The 18,943-nt window shown below is 42.7% G+C and overlaps 3 protein-coding genes across 3 annotated transcripts; all 3 read left to right on the top strand.

Moving 5' to 3' along the window:
* Positions 1-631: 631 nt before the first annotated feature.
* On the top strand, positions 632-2,287 carry LOC311145055 (beta-crystallin B3-like; the record flags this gene model as incomplete). Its single annotated transcript, XM_084181245.1, has 5 exons — positions 632-706; positions 921-1,039; positions 1,220-1,352; positions 1,711-1,853; positions 2,044-2,287. 5 exons carry the CDS (start codon positions 632-634, stop codon positions 2,285-2,287), a joined length of 714 nt encoding a protein of 237 aa, XP_084037371.1.
* A 10,510-nt stretch (positions 2,288-12,797) lies between these two features.
* LOC311144315 (beta-crystallin B2-like) lies at positions 12,798-14,340 on the top strand (the record flags this gene model as incomplete). The annotated part of the gene is made up of 5 exons (XM_084180348.1): positions 12,798-12,860; positions 13,086-13,204; positions 13,601-13,733; positions 13,843-13,985; positions 14,163-14,340. 5 exons carry the CDS (start codon positions 12,798-12,800, stop codon positions 14,338-14,340), a joined length of 636 nt encoding a protein of 211 aa, XP_084036474.1.
* A 519-nt stretch (positions 14,341-14,859) lies between these two features.
* On the top strand, positions 14,860-17,016 carry LOC311144261 (cytoplasmic tRNA 2-thiolation protein 1). Its single transcript, XM_084180272.1, has 3 exons — positions 14,860-14,903; positions 15,281-15,781; positions 16,167-17,016. The coding sequence occupies exons 2-3, from the start codon at positions 15,286-15,288 to the stop codon at positions 16,700-16,702; spliced, it is 1,032 nt and encodes a 343-aa protein (XP_084036398.1). The 5' UTR covers positions 14,860-14,903; positions 15,281-15,285; the 3' UTR covers positions 16,703-17,016.
* Positions 17,017-18,943: the final 1,927 nt, after the last annotated feature.

Genomic DNA, 18,943 nt, shown 5'->3' with positions numbered 1-18,943 from the left:
AAGAGTTTAGTATAATGGAGTGAGTTGAGTTGTTGGTAAAACTGCATATGATAGAGATTGATAGGTTTGTAGAGTTGGTTAAGATATAAGAATACCAAATTCTAAGGTATGATTGAGCAAATGAGGAGTTTGCAGAATAGAGTATTATGGAATGTGTATTGTTTGTAGTGTTGGGTTTGATTGAGTCGGGGGTTGCAGAACTGGTTACGATACAGTCTGAGGCTTGCAGATTTTGACATTATAGACAGGGAAATGTGACATGGAATCACTGGAGCTGAAATGTTGCGCATTAGCGTATGAGAATAACATGTATCTTCATGGGGGATGACTCTGGGCCCTAGTTATAGCCTACGGTCAGGAAAAACTCCTGGCCCCAGGACAAAGTTAGGGTAGATAAATAGTGGCCTCCTGGAGATAGAAAGGGTAGAACGCAGCCCTCAGGTCCTTATTCTCAGCTCAGTCTGCACCAATGTCCTCTTCTGCTCTCTGAAGTGGACGCAAATGTTGACTGATTCTGAGAGGACTGATGGTCATCACTGTGAAATGAATGCCATGATGGCGTCTGTGTTTCTCCTGTCTCTGTCTCTCCTGATTGTGCTCTTGAAAGAGGAGTAACCAGTGGACCAGGAGGATGTCGGAGCAGCAGAACGCCCCTGAACAACTGGCTGCAGGGAAGAGCCAGGGTGGAGCAGGAGCCACTTACAAGGTACTGTATCCTCTCCTCTGTCGTCTGTGTATTTCTCCCTATACTCGTGATCTCGCTCTTCATTTCTTTTTCCGTCCTTTGTCCACTTCTCTATTTTCCCCACTTGTCTATCTGCCCTCTTTGTATTCCTTACTCCCCCCATATCTTTCCTATCTTTATATTGGCAGCTTTACTTTGTCAATATTTCTCTCTTTCCTCGCTCTCTCTGATCTAGGTGGTGCTGTTTGAGTTTGAGAATTTCCAGGGTCGCAAGGCTGAGTTTTCTGCCGAGTGTAAAGATGTTTCAGAGAAGGGCTTGGAGAAGGTGGGCTCTGTGCTGGTTGAGTCTGGCCCGTGAGTACTGGTGCATTGGTGTCATTCACAGACACACTTTCTTACACATACATAATGTGTTTTCAGGCTCAGGTTAAATGTTGTGTTAACAAAAAAAAGGAATACTATCTCTGTACACAGCATCTTACATGCTGAGGAGACATATTCTAACAGTCTCATCCTTCTCCTCTCTCCTGTCAGATGGGTGGGGTATGACCGCCAGGGGTTTGCAGGTGAACAGTTTGTTCTGGAGAAAGGCGAGTATCCACGCTGGGACACCTGGACCAACAGCCAGTACAGCTATTCCTTCTGGTCCATGCGGCCACTCAAAGTGGTGGGTAGCACTCACACAATGTCTCAACATACTCACTGACCATGTTTACCATCTCACCGCTCTGCATTCCCTACCAATCTCAAATCAACATTCTCTTACCATTTCAGCACATATTTAGCATTCCAGCACTCCCCTGTTTATCTCAACACTCACAGATTATCTCAACACTCTTTAACCATTGTAGAACGCCATGTACATCTCAACAGTCACTTATCTCAGCAGACGGCTCTCATTGACTATCTGAATACTCACTGATTACCTCAAGCCTCAATCTCAAGAGTCAGCTTTCAGTTACCATCTTAACACTGAGTGTGTCGGTCTGTCTGTGTGTGTGCATATCTCAATTTCTCCTCTTTAGGATAGTGCAGAACACAAGATTCATCTGTTTGAGAGTCCAGGCTTCACTGGTAAAAAGATGGAGATTGTTGATGATGACGTTCCCAGTTTGTGGGGACATGGTTTCCAAGATCGCGTAGGAAGTGTCAAGGCTCTCAACGGAACGTAAGAGCTCCCTTTCACCCTCTCTCAAGTTCTTCCTGTTTCACCTGCTCTCTATCTCTCTCTCTGTCTTTTGCTGTTTCTCTCATGTCTCACTTCGTCTTTCTTCTGAAAACCTTAAAAAGATGGTAAATTATTCTGTCATATATTTTAGTCCTGTCTCATGGACTCCTTCTCTGTTCCTTTGTTCCAGATGGGTCGGCTACATGTACCCAGGCTACAGGGGACGCCAGTATGTGTTTGAGCGTGGAGACTTCAAGCACTGGAACGACTGGGATTCCCCTGCACCTCAGATCCAGTCTGTCCGGCGTGTGAGGGACATGCAGTGGCACAAGAGGGGGTGTTTCACCATCCCTGCTCCTGCCCCTGACCCAGCTCCTGCCCCTACCCCAGCACCCGAACCCCCTGCCCCCCCTGCCGCTGCTGGGGCCAGCTGAAGAGGACTCTGATCCACCTCCCCCCCAGAGCCTCTTCCATGAGCCTCTTCTTACAATCAGTGCCTGCCCTCTGCCTCACCCTAACCATGGCAAATGCTGCTCCTGCTTAGTGAGAAGTGCTATGTATGTTTCAGTGGCGAATAAAGTTTGTTTGACCAGATTGTGTTTGTTGGTGCTGTTTCTATTGTTGGTACAGACTTAAATGGACAGAGAGATAGGCCTACTTATTCATCTTATCATATTTCTCTAATGCCAAATCAGTGTGTCTTGTTTGCAACGAAACTGTCCCTGTTTGCAAATAATTAAATCTGAGACATCATTAGGAATCTGAGCATGGTAGTTTCAAAAGTTAGGCCTACCTTTCCACCCCAGACAGAGTTGGCCTACCGTAAGCTTTAACTGCTGGCTAAACCCAACGAGAGAAGGTCACAAGTGTTTCCCTAAAAGCTGTCTGGGTTTCAACATATTCTATTGAACAGAAAGTGAATAGCTTAATCAATTGATTGTGGCAGAATTAGATGACTTCCCAAGCAAAGTCATATTCTTTGTCTCCTCAGCTATAGAAGGTTGTAGCTCAGCCTTTGAATGTCAAAGAAATGAAACAATGATATCCCCATATGCATCGGAGTCACGTCTTTCCTGGGTATTTTACAGCTTGTTTCTAGTAAAAAGCGTCCCGAACCAAAGCGCTCTTATACACTGAGTATTCCAAACATTCGGAACACCTTCCTAATATTGAGTTTCATCTACCCCCATTTGCCCTCAGAACAGCCTCAATTCGTCGGGGCATGGACTCTACAAGGTGTCGAATGCGTTCTACAGGGATGCTGGCCCATGTTTGACTCCATTGCTTCCCACAGTTGTGTCAAGTTGGCTGGATGTCCTTTGGGTGGTGGACCATTCTTGATACACACGGGAAACTGTTGAGCGTGAAAAACCCAGCAGCGTTGCAGTTTATGACACAAACCGGTGAGCCTGGCACCTACTACCATACCCCATTCAAAGGCACATCAATCTTTTGTCTTGCCCATTCACCCTCTGAATGGCACACATACACAATCAATTTCTAAATTGTCTCAAGGCTTAAAAATCCTTATTTAACATGTCTCCTCCCCTTCATCTACACTGATTGAAGTGGATTTAACAAGTGACATCAATAAGGGATCATAGCTTTCACCTGGGTTCACCTGGTCAGTCTGCCATATAAAGAGAAGGTCCTTAATGTTTTGTATACTCAGTGTAGATCATTTTATATAATTAGATCTGTTTTATTTTCTTCAAAATCTTAAAAACTAACAAAGGGTAGGCTTGTGCTTTTTGCCATTTTCTATAATAAAAGGTAGGCCTATGGCATACCTTCTCATTCCCCCTCAATTCGAGTCTTGGTTTTCACTTAACTGCCCTTCACTGACATGGAAGGAAGTAGGCTATTTAAAGAGTGCATGGTGGGTGGAGGAATTGACCGATAAATCTATGGATATAGCAGCCTATAGCCTAATTTCATCTGTCAAACAGTTAGGTCTACCTCTTATTTCTTAAATAGTAAGAAATAGGCTCCAACACAAAGCCCTCTTGTTGTTAGTAAAGTCTCATTAAAATGAAGATGGTTTAAATGAATTATGCCTACTCGAATTTGTCTACTTTCAGCACCATGTACTGTCCATTTCCGATTGATTGTGCTGCGGCTGCTACTTCAAGTTTCAGCACCACAATGTAAGTTACTACAATCTGGCCAGTTGAGGCTCCTCAGAGGAGGAAGGGGAGGACCATCTTCCTTAGTGAATTTCATAAAAGTAAAAATAGTGAAACATTTAAAAAGTTAGTTTTTAGATAAAAGTATACTAAATATATTCACGTCACCAAATAATTGATTAAAACACACTTTTTTGCAATGAAGTTCTACAGTAGCCTCAACAGCACTCTGTAAGGTAGCACCATGGTGTAGCCGGAGGACAGCTAGTTTCCGTCCTCCTCTGGGTACATTGACTTCAATACAAAACCTAGGAGGCTCATGGTTTTCACCCCCTTCGATAGACTTACAGTTATGCCGGAGGACATCCTCCAACCCATCAGAGTTCTTGCAGCATGAACTTACATGTTGTCCATCCAATCAAAGGATCAGAGAATGAATCTAGTACTGAAAGCATAAGCTACAGCTAGCTAGCACTGCAGTGCATGAAATATGGTGAGTAGTTCACTCAAAGAGAAAGACAATAGTCGAAGAGTTAAAATGTATTTATTTAAAAATGAAGGAGAAGCAAGAGAGAGAGAGAGAGAGAGAGAGAGAGAGAGAGCTAGCTATATTTTGTTGTATTTTTTCACTTTCACTTAGCTAGCGAATGCAGCTAGCTAGTTTAGCCTACTCAAACACCTGGCTCAAACAGAGAAGGATGCTATTTTAGCTAGCTGGCTATGGCTATCCAACACTGGAACTCTTCCAAGTCAAGGTAAGCTTTTGGTTTTATTAATTTATTGCCACCGGGGCCAGCCGGTGTAACTATTAAACCGCTTGCTGACTGTACACTGTACTGCATGATTGTAGTGGGTTTACTAACGCGTAGGTTCTAGTAGCTATGTTGACTATGACGTTAGCTGATATGGTGAAAACGATGTAGGCTGTGTGTGGCGGTTAGCGGTTATGATATGAAGGTTTGGTTTGTAAAGGTTTTTTAGTCTGGTCACAGACAGCTGATGTGTTGTGCACTGAAGTCCACAAGCTAAGGGAAAAGGTGAAAGGAGGAGAGCGCGTAGATGCGAGAAGGAATTATACAATGAGCAAAATGATCATGCTGTTTGTATGTGGCTACTATGAAAGTGAACCGTGTTTGCGTGTGATCAGGGGTGTATTCATTCCGCCGATTCTGTTGAAAAGCGTTTCTTAAATGGAAGCAACTGTTGGACTAATAATTACACCCTAGATCAGCTTGGAAGCTCTTGGACTACTTATCATATTCAAATGGTTATGAACAACATATCCACTATCAATCAAACATGGGTATTGTCCTATCATGGTCAAACACTTGACAGGGACAGATGTATGCGCACTGGGTATGAATAGAGGCCTCTACTCATAGAGGGTAGACCAGCCCCTCAGTGCCATAGGTAGGTCATTCTTCTCATTCTCTGTACCTGGCTCAGGTGAGGCCTGCATCAATGTGCTCTTCTGCTCTCTGAGATGGAAGCAGAACTTGACTGATACAGTATAAAAATAAACATTTATTGTGAGAGTATTGATGGTCATCATGGTGAAATGTTCAGGTTTCAAAAGAAATCCCATAATAGTTTTGTGATGACACACTACAATAACAACATTGTGGGCCTGTGCTACTATACAGTATAATTATGCAAGAATATGTAAATACTGTAAATATTTGTCATATACAGTTGAAGTCGGAAGTTTACATACACTTAGGTTGGAGTCATTAAAACTCGTTTTTTCAACCACTCCACACATTTCTTGTTAACAAACCATAGTTTTGCCAAGTCAGTTAGGACATCTACTTTGTGCATGACAAGTAATTTTTCAAACAATTGTTTACAGACAGATTATTTCACTTATAATTCACTGTATCACAATTCCAGTGGGTCAGAAGTGTACATACACTAAGTTGACTGTGCCTTTAAACAGCGTGGAAAATTCGAGAAAATGATGTCATTGCTTTAGAAGCTTCTGATAGGCTAATTGACATAATTTGAGTGAATTGGAGGTGTACCTGTGGATGTATTTCAAGGCTAACTCAAGATAATAATGATCAGAAAGTGTATTCCAGGTGAAGATAGAGACGGGGCAATGGTTTAGGTAGGTGGTCAATGTCAAGGATCTCCATCTTGGATTCAGCCCATACAGGCCTAGGGTTGTGTAAATACCTTTGAGTGCCAATATTTTTACTATTCAATAAACTACATATCTCATTCTGCTCTACTAATTTCCCCATTCCAACATGTGCATGTTGACACAACCACACAAATCCTTACCCTAAGACAAGTTTATCCAGTGCACTGCAATGCATTTGATTCTATTCACAGCACTGCACAAGTTCCACCTGTGCACTCAGCCTGGTCTCATATACTAGATGTAACATAGTAAATATAAATCTGCGATGCTTAAATTAAATAATAATAATCATATGCCATTTAGCAGACGCTTTTATCCAAAGCAACTTACAGTCATGCGTGCATACATTTTTGTGTATGGGTGGTCCCGGGGATTGAACCCACTACCCTGGCGTTACAAGTGCCGTGCTCTACCAGCTGAGCTACAGAGGTATGATATGTTACATTTGGTATAGTTACATAAGAGTAACCCTTTAACCTAACTCATAAACTTAACCCTAACCCCTAACCCTAACCCCTAGCCTAGCTAACATTAACCAGCTAGCTAACGTTAGCCACCTACATACCTTGCTAGAATTGTACGCTTTACATTTGTTTAACATATTGTACGTTTTACACATTCATAATATATAATACGAATTGTAATTCATAACATATCAAACAAAATGGTTCATGGACATCCACAAATGAATACATACCATTCGAAACCTAACATATCATACTAAATGGAATATCTCGGATTTACGTACAGAATAATATGAAATGCACTGAGACCAGGTTGCAGTACTAGGTCTCCCTCTGATTTCTCCAACCCTGCTCCAGTTTCCCACAGTGCCACATTCATTACCTCCAACCAACTATAAATACTCTACCAACTATATTTATTTCTACCAATTTACAGTAATATCTACATTCAACAAGTGCAATTTCCTCCAGTGACTGCATCCAACCAGTGAAACACTAAACCCTCTTGTTGACAGCTCACATTGGTGTGCAACTCTGCTCTTCTCCTGCCAACTGGAGAAAGCTGGCTTGTCAGCTTGGTACAGATGACCTCTGGAACTGAAAGCTTCCATCTTTGGCAATAATAGGCTAACTGTTATAGTATGCCTTGCTTGCACTTACAGTAAATGATGGTCATGCGTCGTCGCAATCCGTCGTAATCTTCGCTCTCTCTCTCCCACTACTCTCTCCTCTTCTATCATATTATCTCTCCCTTCCGCTAAATCCTTCTCCTTTCTGTCTACTGACGCTTCGACCCTACTCTCCTCCTTTTCCGCATCCTTTGACTACATTTTTTACATTTTTTTTACATTTTAGTCATTTAGCAGACGCTCTTATCCAGAGCGACTTACAGTTAGTGAATACATTTTTTTTTTTTTATACTGGCCCCCCGTGGGAATCGAACCCACAACCCTGGCGTTGCAAACGCCACGCTCTATCAACTGAGCTACATCCCTGCCGGCCATTTCCTCCCCTACCCTGGACGACGCTGGGCCAATTGTGCGCCGCCCATGAGTCTCCCGGTCGCGGCCGGCTGCGACAGAGCCTGGATTCGAACCAGGATCTAGTGGCACAGTTAGCACTGCGATGCAGTGCCTTAGACCACTGCGCCACTCAGGACTAATGCAGGTTGTTTTTGCAGCTTTTTCTTTTGTTGTTAAATGTACATTCTACACACATTTTACATACATGGCCCTTTTTTTTTTTTTTTTACAGTAGTTAAATAGCAAGAATAAAGTAATTTGATATTTTTATATACATTACATCTAGATAGATAGTACTTATACATTATACATCGTGTTCAGTCATCATAACTATTAAAGAACATGAGCTTTTAAACCCACCCCTCAGCTACTCTCAGTCCATCCCACCTATCTCCGTAAACTGCCCTCTTATGATTTCCATGTGTCATATATTTTTCAACTGTGCTGTTTCACATAAATTCTGAAGCTGTCTAATCGCATAGTATCTACAGATTGTAAGTTAAATATGAATATTTTTACAAAAATTATTATTATATTGTTGATTGATTTACTATGGTTTTCCAAATCTCCCAACCGTGCTATTTGTAGGGTTAATTTTAGATAAATGTTGTTGATTTTTCAGCCATTCCTGAACCTGTGGCCAGAAACAAGCTATGTAGAAGCAATACCAAAATAAGTGATCTAATGACGCTTTCTCTTCATAGCAAAATCTGCAGAGTTGAGATGTTTGTATGCCTCATAAACGTAACATTATGTTTGTGGCAAGAATTTTGTATAATCATTTAAATTGAAAACAACGTTTTGAAGCAAGCATTGTAAACCATATACCACGGAGTCGGCACATCAAACATATCTTCCCAACTATTTTGCAACCTGTATGGCGCCGCGTTCAACATTTTGGTCCTCAAGTAAAACTGATATTTGTATTTATTTAGCCAATTTTGGTCTTTAATAAAGGGCAAACAAACAAGATTCCTACCTTCTCCCCCTTCCACGTGCCTCCTCCATTTTTGCGGTATTCTTGTACCGTAATCAGTTGGTTGTAATTTCGGATAGAGCAAACATTTCCATATAACCGATGTCTGTTAACTGCACATGTGACATAACTCCACCTTTCCTATTCATAATATCATTAACAAAGATAATTAATTTTAACATTTTTCCCATAAATATATTTTTTTATCAATTAGTATATTTGAATTTAACCATATTATTTGTTGTAATATTTGTTCTGTCTTTTCTGGAGGACGAAACTGAAATTGCAACCAGGTTTGGATGGCTTGTTTTAGAAAGGGCAATATTTTGAAAAAGGGGTGAGAGGTTGTAATCTGGATAAAGGGAAAAAGGCAATTGTTGAACAAGGGATGAACCATTTTTACTTATCTACTGGAGAACCAGTTTGGGTTTAAGTATAACTTTTGTATGACTGATGCTTTTAGTGATAGGTTTAACGCTTTAATATTTATGAATTTTAGCCCCCCGAACTCATATTAATTATATAAATTAGCACGTTTTATTTTGTCTGGCTTGCCGTTCCAAATAAAGTGAAATATACTTTGCTCAAATAATGTAAAAGACACATCATTCGGCGTAGGCAGGGCAATAGGTAAATAGCTCAACTGGGATGGATATGACTAAAGAATTAATCAGGGTAATTTTTTTCACAAATATACAGGTATTTACCTTTCCATGGTAGCAAGATCTTATCTATTTTTGCAAACGTTCTGTTAACATTTGTTGGAGTAAATTCCTTTATTTCTTTCGGGATATGAATACGGAGTATGTCCACTTCACTGTAGACCATTGTATTGGTAAAATACATGGTAGGTTGGCATTTATTGGGATGACTGATGTACTGGAGGCAGCTCTGCAGGGTAGTCACTAGCTGGCACAGCCACAAAGTCATAAAACATGATTTTAAACCAACCCCTAACCTTAGCCACACTGCTAACCTTACATGAAGACCAAAATGCTATTTTTACGATATATAATTTTGAGTTTGCAGCTGGCCCATCTAGTGGAAATCACTCAGCTCTGCCTACAGGACAAGATTAACCCCAATTTCAACCTGCAACTCTCACTATCCGGGTTCCTCCCGGCCTGCTCGACCCTCCCCTCCCGCTCCGTGGTGAGTGACTCACTGTGAGCTCACAGAACAGGGCTGCTGGCAGCTGAGCGAAAATGGAGGAAAACTAAACTTCCGGAGGACCTATAATCCTTCCACTCCCTCCTCTATACCTCCTCTTCCTCTGTATCCGCTGCTAAAGCTGCTTTCTATCGCGCAAACATCAATGCTGTGACTAGTTCCTGCAGGTTCATGCTCTTACTACATCCGTAGAGTACGACCCTTCCTCACACAGGAAGCAGTGCAGGTCCTAATCCAGGCACTTGTCATCTCCCGTTAAGACTACTACAACTCTCTGTTGGCTGGGCTCCCTGCTTGTGCCATCAAACCCCTGCAATTTATCTAGAACGCCACAGCCCACCTGGTGTTCAACCTTCCCAAGTTTTCCCATGTCACTCAGCTTCTCCCCACACCCAGCTGGCTTCCAGTCTAAGCTCACATGCACTACAAGACCATGGTGCTTAACTACAAGGCAGCAAGGGGCACTGCTCCTCCCTACCTTCAGGCTATGCTCAAACCCTACTGCCAATCCTGAGCACTCCATCCTGTCCGCTCTGGTCTTTTCCTACTAGCACTGACTTTGCTGATAACTACTTTTGAGGGAAAATGTACACTGAACAAAAATAAAAACACAACATGTAAAGTGTTGGTCCCATGTTTCATGAGCTGAAATAAAATATCCCAAAAATGTTCCATACGCACAAAAAGCTTAGTTCTCTCAAATTTTGTGCACAAATTTGTTTACATCCATGTTAGTGAGCATTTCTCCTTTGCCAAGATAATCCACCTGACAGGTGTGGCATATCAACAAGCTGTTTAAACAGCATGATCATTACACAGGTGCACCTTATGCTGGGGAGAATAAAAGGCCACTTTAAAATGTGCAGTTTTGTCACACAACACAATACCACAGATGTCTCAAGTTTTCAGGGAGCGTGTAATTGGAATGTTGATTGCAGGAATGTCCATCAGAGCTGTTGCCAGATAATTTAATGTTAATTTCTCTACCATAAGCTGCCTCCAATGTCGTTTTAGAAAATTTGGCAATATGTCCAACCGGCCTCAAAACCGCAGACCACGTTTAACCACGCCAGCCCAATAGCTCCACATCCAGCTTCTTCACCTGCGGGATGGTCTGAGACAAGCCTCCCGGACAGCTGATGAAACTGTGGGTTTGCACAACCGAATAATTTCTGCACAGTCAGAAACCATCTCAGGGAAGCTCATCTGCTAGCTCGTCGTCCTCACCAGGTTCCTGACCTGACTGCAGTTCGGCATCGTAACCGACTTTAGTGGGCAAATGTGCTCTTCATGGATGAATCCTGGTTTGAACTGTACCGGGCAGATGGCAGACAGCGTGTATGGCGTTGTGTGGGTAAGCGGTTTGCTGATGTCAACGTTGTGAACAGAGTGCCCCATGGTGACGGTGGGGTTATGGTATGGGCAGGCATAAGCTACGGACAACGAACACACAATTGCATTTTATCAACGGCAATTTGAATGCACAGAGATATCGTGACGAGATCCTGAGGCCCATTGTCGTGCCATTCATCCGCCACCATCACCTCGTTTCAGCATGATAATGCACGGCCCTATGTCGCAAGGTTCTGTACACAATTCCTGGAAGCTGAAAATGTCCCAGTTCTTCCATGGCCTGCATACACACCAGACATGTCACTGGATCGACATGTACGACAGCGTGTTCCAGTTCCCGCCAATATCTAGCAACTTCGCACAGCCATTGAAGAGGTGTGGGACAACATTCCACAGGCCACAATCAACAGCCTGATCAACTCTATGCGAAGGAGATGTGTCGGGCTGCATGAGGCAAATGGTGGTCACACCAGATACTGACTGGTTTTCTGATCCACGCCCCTACTTTTTTTTTTTTTAAGGTATCTGTGACCAACAGATGCATATCTGTATTCCCAGTCATTTGAAATCCATAGATTAGGGCCTAATTAATTCATTTCAATTGACTGATTTCCTTATATGAACTTTAACTGAGTATAATCTTTAAAATTGTTGCATGTTGCGTTTATATTTTTGTTCAGTGTACTTGCTATGACTGTGATATGTGGTTGTCTCACCTAGCGATCTTAAGATGAATGCACTAATTGTAAATGACTAAAATGTAAATGTAAAATGTAAATTATCTCCAATAGAAATCATTGCCAATAACGACCCAATTACTGGTTATTATGTTAACCATTATTCCTATGGAAGAGTAAACTGAAATACTAGATATTGTAAGTTAAATCAGTCCCTTTCTATCAATTTGGCACTCTCCCTTCTCTATCTCATCCTCTTACTCTCTCCCTCTCTGGTGGTCCAGGCATACAGGCAGCTCTCATTGTAAGTGTGGGACTCTTGGCACTGATTGTGCTGAATCATGTGGATATCGAACAATGACCGGCTGGATGAAATTGACAACTAATGAAATAACTTTGAGGGGGAGTGAGAAGGGGGGCCAGGCAGAGCGGTGACCCTACAGTCCCGTCTGCTCGGCCTATTGCAGGCTGATCTGGAGGGTGGCTTGGATGTAGAGGAGTGTTGGCAGAGTTTCCACCCCTGAGCGCGCCGTATATATATTGAGCTCGGCATGCCATCACAAACACACTGGCACAGACAGGTACTGGTAAGAGATTCACGTCCGTCGCTCTCCACATTAATTTATTTTGTTATAATTTTGATCCAACTTTGTCTAGATTTTTAAAACAAACATAATTTTGAGATTAGTTTATTTAAATGTTGGGATAACATAATTATTTGACATTATACATTAAACTATTTAACTTACAAACAAATAGATTAACATGAGGACTGTTTCAATTTAACTGCTTTTGCTGGAATCTTTTTTAGTAGGGGACTTTTGTTTACATACATGAACCAGCTTCATGCAGAATTTAACTGCAGATTTTCTGGCACTATTATTTCATGTTTTTGCCACTATCCTATCAAACTGCAAACTACCCATTGGAATATAAACATTTGTAATTAGTCTACTGGACCGTAAAACTATGTTGTTCTCTGTACAGTTTCATCATAACCCATCCGGTTCACTATGGCCACAGACCACCAGAACCCTGCATCCAAGCAGCAGCAGCCAGGCACCAGTGCTTTCAAGGTGAGGCGGAGATTGGGGAGGGAGAGGCAGAGGAGGGCAGGAAAGAGGGATGGGTAATGGTGGGGCAAGGCATGGTGGATCAGGGACAATGACACACTGCAAGGTTTTTCAAAGCAGATGTTACGCAGTATTCAACATCATTTCCCTGTACAACTTGAGATGCCGACAGGCCGAGCACAGCAAGGAGACCTAAACATACATTTTGTTTCTCCCTGTCTTCCACAGTTGATCATCTATGAACAGGAGAACTTCCAGGGGCGTTGCCATGAGCTGACTGGTCCCTGTAACGACCTCCAGGAAGCAGACGTGGAGAAAGTGGGCTCCATACTGGTGCTGTGTGGACCGTGAGTGTGGCTCAGAGATAGTATGATAGAGAGAGGGAAAGAGAGAGGGAGTATGAGTAAGAGTAAAAAAAAAACCAGAAAGATAGAAAGAGACAAAAACAAAGAGGGTTAGATAGAGGTGTGTGATTGTTTGTATGTGTGTGTGTGTGTCGGAGGGAGGGGTAGATATGGTGTGATTATCAAACAATAGAAAAAAAGGGATTGCTGATTGGATAAATTAAAATGGTTCTGTACAGGAAAACACTTCCAGAACATTCCATAACACAAATATAGTCACTGCATTGTGCACACGGCACAGTATGTATATTCACCTTTAATCTTGTTTTTGTCATCCTTCACTTCCCCCCCTCCACCACCTTGTGCCCTCCTCATCTTGACTCATCTGTGCTTTCTCAGATGGGTGGGATACGAGCAGGCTAACTGTAAGGGGGAGCAGTATGTGTTTGAGAAGGGGGAGTATCCTCGCTGGGATTCCTGGACCAACAGCAGACGTAGCGACAACATCTTTGCATTCCGCCCCATTAAAGTGGTAACACAGCACCCCCTTTGTTACTACAACACAAATCAGCCATTTTCTTCAGCCATTTTGTAGTTCTCTGTGACTGTTTCTTATGGTGTGTTTTCTATTCTCCTCACAGGACAGCCAGGAGCACAAGATTGTCCTTTATGAAAACCCCAGTTTTGCGGGGAAGAAGATCGAGATCATAGATGATGATGTTCCCAGCTTCCACGCACACGGATACCAAGAGAAGGTCTCCTCTGTCAGAGTTCAGAGTGGCACGTGAGTCTGTCCGCCAACAGCAGAGTTATATCTGCCCCAACATTGCCATATCATATTGCTATTTTCTCCTAATTACATGTATTGATCTTATCTCCACGGCTTTCTTCTTTAAATACTTTTCTAATTTTTTTCCTCTCCCATTCCATCAATCTCACACCTCTGCTGGTTGTGTACCAGTTGGGTGGGGTACCAGTATCCTGGCTACAGAGGCTATCAGTACCTGTTTGAGAAGGGTGAATACAAGGACAGTGCTGAGTTTGGTGCCCAGTTCCCTCAGATCCAGTCCGTCAGGCGCATCCGAGACATGCAGTGGCACCAGAGGGGAGTTTTTCACCCTGCCGCCGGCACCAACTAAGCTTATATGACTCTTTCCTGCACCAAGCCCTGACCCCTGCAACCCTGCGCCTTCACACACCCCTCCCCCCTCACCTACTCAAAATTGCATTTTGATGCCTATTGCCATTGTTTCCGTAGCACCATCCTTTAAAGCAAACTAATAAATCCTTGTTGCTTACATTTCAAGTGGTTGTGTGACTCAACTTTGTTCTCCTGTATTGTTTATCTGAACAAAAAATTTACCTTTCAATTACTGAGCCACAACAGCATCTATTGCTTTCCAGACAGAAATATGTAGGTGGAAGAGTGATTGGATGATGAATAATTGTAATGGTATCAAATTTAAAACTGAATATGTGACTTGGTCCAATTTCATAGGAGGCCTTTAAAAGTCTGCAGATACTATCAGAACCTCATCATTATATGAAACAGAATGCTACAGAGGAATCCAGTAACTAGAGGAAATAGTGCATTATTATTATAATATGCTGTGATTGGTTACCCGTCAAGCATTGACATTGACGTAATTTCCTGTCATGAATAACAACACCGGAAAAGAAAGAAGAACATGAGGTAGCATCGGTAAGATACTATTAGCAGCAAGTTTAGACATGATACACAGAGCTACGATCACTGCTACATAGTCGTAGGCGAGACTTTACATACTTTCAATTGGAGTTTGGTAACGCGTTTAAATACTTTTCAGCTTTTATTACAGTTTAAGTAAGTGCTAGCTAGCTAGCATATTTAGCTAACTTGCTAGCTAGGAGATAACTGTTATTTGCACAGGTTGTCCAGTATTCTGCAGAAACTTCAGTCTATCTGCAGAACCCTTAGCTGTCTAGTAACGTTAGTCTGTTGACATCCTATAACTCTTATAACACAGATGAATACTTCAACCTTGTAAGGGGTCATTTATGCTATTGCCTTCATATAGCAAACTCTCCTGTCATCCACAGTCAAGATGCCAGTCCTCTGTAGCAGCTGTGCTGAGAAGCGTGCAGTGCTGAAACGTCCAAAGACGGCCCATTCCCTGTGCAAAGAATGCTTCTTCTGGGCCTTTGAGGAGGAGGTGCATCAGACAATAGTGTCAGCGCAGCTCTTCAAACATGGAGAAACTGTGGGCATTGGTGCCTCGGGTGGGAAGGACTCCACTGTGCTGGCACACATCATGAAGGTCCTAAATGAGCGCTATAACTATGGCCTGAAACTACTGCTACTGTCAGTGGACGAGGGCATCACAGGTTACCGTGACGACTCCTTGGAGACTGTGAAGAGGAACCAACAGCAGTATGAGCTGCCTCTGAAGATTGTATCCTATGAGGAGTTGTATGGCTGGACCATGGATGCCATTGTGAAGCAGGTCGGACTGAAAAACAATTGCACTTTCTGTGGCGTGTTCCGAAGGCAGGCACTGGACAGGGGAGCCATGATGCTGAAGGTTGATAAGATATGTACAGGTAATATATAAGAAACATATTCTTATTGATCAGGCTTATTTGATCTCTTATTTCAGATGAGGTGTACTTTAAATAGTCCCTCCAGGATTTTGCAATTCTTCGATCACCGCACTACAAAAAAAGGGCGCTCAATTTTAACCAATCAACCATTTTATACTTTTACAGCATAAAATGGTTTGATCAAGCAACATGTCAACAAACTTTTTTCGCTTCGTCAGCGCATTTTCGTGACAAATTAGACCAAATTTGCTCAAATTGCCATGCAAAATGTAATCAATACCTCAGCAAAATCAAGAATTTTGGCCTGCAACTATCACAAAAAAATTGCGAATTCCTGGAGGGACTGATTTTTAAACACTGTTCCTGTGTGTGATTCTGTTCTCAGGTCACAATGCTGACGATGTGGCAGAGACAGTTCTGATGAACGTCCTCCGAGGAGACATCGCCCGTCTGCGTCGCTGCACTGCCATCAGCACAGCCAGCGAGGGCGAAGGGGTGGTGCCACGCTGCAAGCCCCTCAAATATGCTTACGAGAAGGAGATTGTCCTCTACGCCTATTTCAAGAAGCTGGACTACTTCTCCACAGAGTGCATCTACTCCCCCAACGCCTACCGAGGCCACGCCCGCACCTTCCTGAAAGACCTGGAGGCTGTGCGGCCCAGCGCCATCATGGACGTCATCCACTCTGGGGAGAACCTGTCAGTGAGGGAGGGCGTGAAGATGCCCGTTCAGGGGACCTGCAGCCGCTGTGGCTACATCTCCAGCCAGGCGTTGTGTAAGTCCTGTGTGCTGCTGGAGGGTCTGAACCGCGGTCTGCCCAGACTAGGAATCGGAAAGCACCACCGCCTCCACAGGAAGATCCTATCACAGCAGCCTCTGACCCAGGTAGAGGAGAGGAAGCTCAAGGCTGTGGACTTCTGAGAGGCGAATAGGCAGAACAGGATCACCACCACTGTTTCTGTTAAGTGACACTTTGAAATTAGTGACCCAAGATGACACAACCAGATGTGGAGTTGTTTTTAAGGTTCAGCTTGGAATTGAAGTAGAGATGTTACGTTGCCTCTAATGAAAGAGTAGCCAGAGGTGTCCCTTGTCAGCCACTCAAATCAATGTTATTGGTCGTGTACACAGATATCCACACCTTGTTATTTGATTTTCAACATTGCAGAACCAATTTTATTTTTGTAAACTTAAGTTTACAATTTTAATTTAGAAAATAAAGACATGGCATGGACAAAATTATTGACACCCCGGAGCTAGTACATGGTTTCACTGCCCTCGGCCCAGATAACTGCCAACTATGCTTATTGTAGCTATCAATGAGATTGCTGCACCTTCCCACTGGCAATTTGGCCCACTGTTCAGCAGCAAACTGCTCTAATTCTTAAATGTTTGAGGGGTGCCCTCCACCAACTGTTGTTTTCAGCTCTCGCTATAGGTTATGGATGTGATTCAGATCTTTTCTTTTCGCAGGCCACTCCAGGGCCCGGTTTCCCGATAGCTATGGAACTTAGGCTTACTAGTGTGTTAACGATGCATCTTTCCTACAACGGCTGAAGATGTAACATACGTTTCCCAAAACACCATGCAGAGAGAACGGTCACTAAGTGCGTCATTGAGGCATGTGTCGATACTGATAGGATCAAAAGAAGGGTAACGCTGCTCTCGGATCAGCTTTCTCCATTCAAATCTTACAATAACATTAGAATTATTCCACAATACTGACGACGGATCAGCACCTAGAAAAATATTATCACCTATGGATGCAAATATTGAGGCGGCTTATTCTAATGCTTACCCTATAATAATGCACTAAATCAAATTTGGCACATCATTGCGCTCATGTTAGGATACACATCATTAAATATATTGAGACAAATGACAGACAGTAGCCTACAAGTAGCAAAATAGAACTCAATTGATTGAACATGAAATGTATTTCAATATGATTGATGTAGGCCAATAGCCTACTGCATTTGTATTTTAATGCAGTCATCTCGGTTGTAATTTGAAGTGTCTTTTTATACGTTGATTGTTTATCAATTGCAAAGACATTGGCAACTTTGTATTTGTAGTCAACTTTGTTTTGAAGTTATCAGTGGTTACAGAGAGGCGGATAAACCATGTGATTCTATGTTTAGCAGAGATCCTCTGTGTATAACGGGAGGGCAAAGAAAGCATCTAACAACGCACTTAGCGGTTCTACGAGTGGTCTGAGGCAGGGGTTAGATTATGAGCGTTTAAATGCAACGTTAATAACGATGGTTTTGGGAAACAGCTCAGCGATTTAACGATGCTCCTACGAAGGTTCTAGCGATGAACTTAGCCTTAAGATGCTTTTGGGAAACTGGTCCCTGAACAGTCCAGCATCTCTTCTTGAACCATTCCTGGGTACTTTTTATGTGTGTTTGGTGTCGTTGTCCTTCTAGAAGACCCACAACCTTTAACAGAGACAGATTTTTTGGACACTGGGTTGATTATTGGACTCCAAAACACCTTGATAATCTGCTGATTTCATAATGTCTTGCACACATTCAAGGCCCCCAGTACCCGAGGCAGCAAAGCAACCCCACAGCATTATCGAACCTCCCCCAATTTTGATTGTAGGGAGGGTGTTATTTTCTTTGAATGCTTAATTTGGTCGTTGGTAAATATAGGAAGACCTGACTGCTGAAAGAGACAAGAAAGCCTGGTGGAACTTCTCCAAAACCCAACTAAACAAGCCAAAATCCTGGGGGAAATGTTCTGTGGTGTTTTTACTGATGACCAAATGAAGCATTCAATGAAAATAACTGTCTACAAACAAAGATGATGGAGGTTTGATAATGCTGTGGGGTTGCTTTGCTGCCTCGGGTACTGGAGGCCTTGAACGTGCAGGCATCATGAAATCAACAGATTATCAGGTGTTTTATAATATAAGATAATATGCCATTTAGCAGACGCTTTTATCCAAAGCGACTTACAGTCATGCGTGCATACATTTTTGTGTATGGGTGGTCCCGGGGATCGAACCCACTACCTTGGCGTTACAAGCGCCGTGCTCTACCAGCTGAGCTACAGAGGACCACTAGTTTTAGAGTCCAATGTTAAACCCAGCATCCAAAAGCTGTCTCTGCATTGAAGGTTCTGGGTCTTCCAGCAGGACAACGACCCCAAAAACGC

This window comes from Coregonus lavaretus, assembly GCF_964263955.1.
Source record: "Coregonus lavaretus genome assembly, chromosome: 17".
NCBI lineage: Eukaryota > Metazoa > Chordata > Actinopteri > Salmoniformes > Salmonidae > Coregonus > Coregonus lavaretus.
The sequence above is the reverse complement of the archived record's forward strand: the minus strand, read 5'-3'. Positions and strand labels throughout refer to the sequence as shown.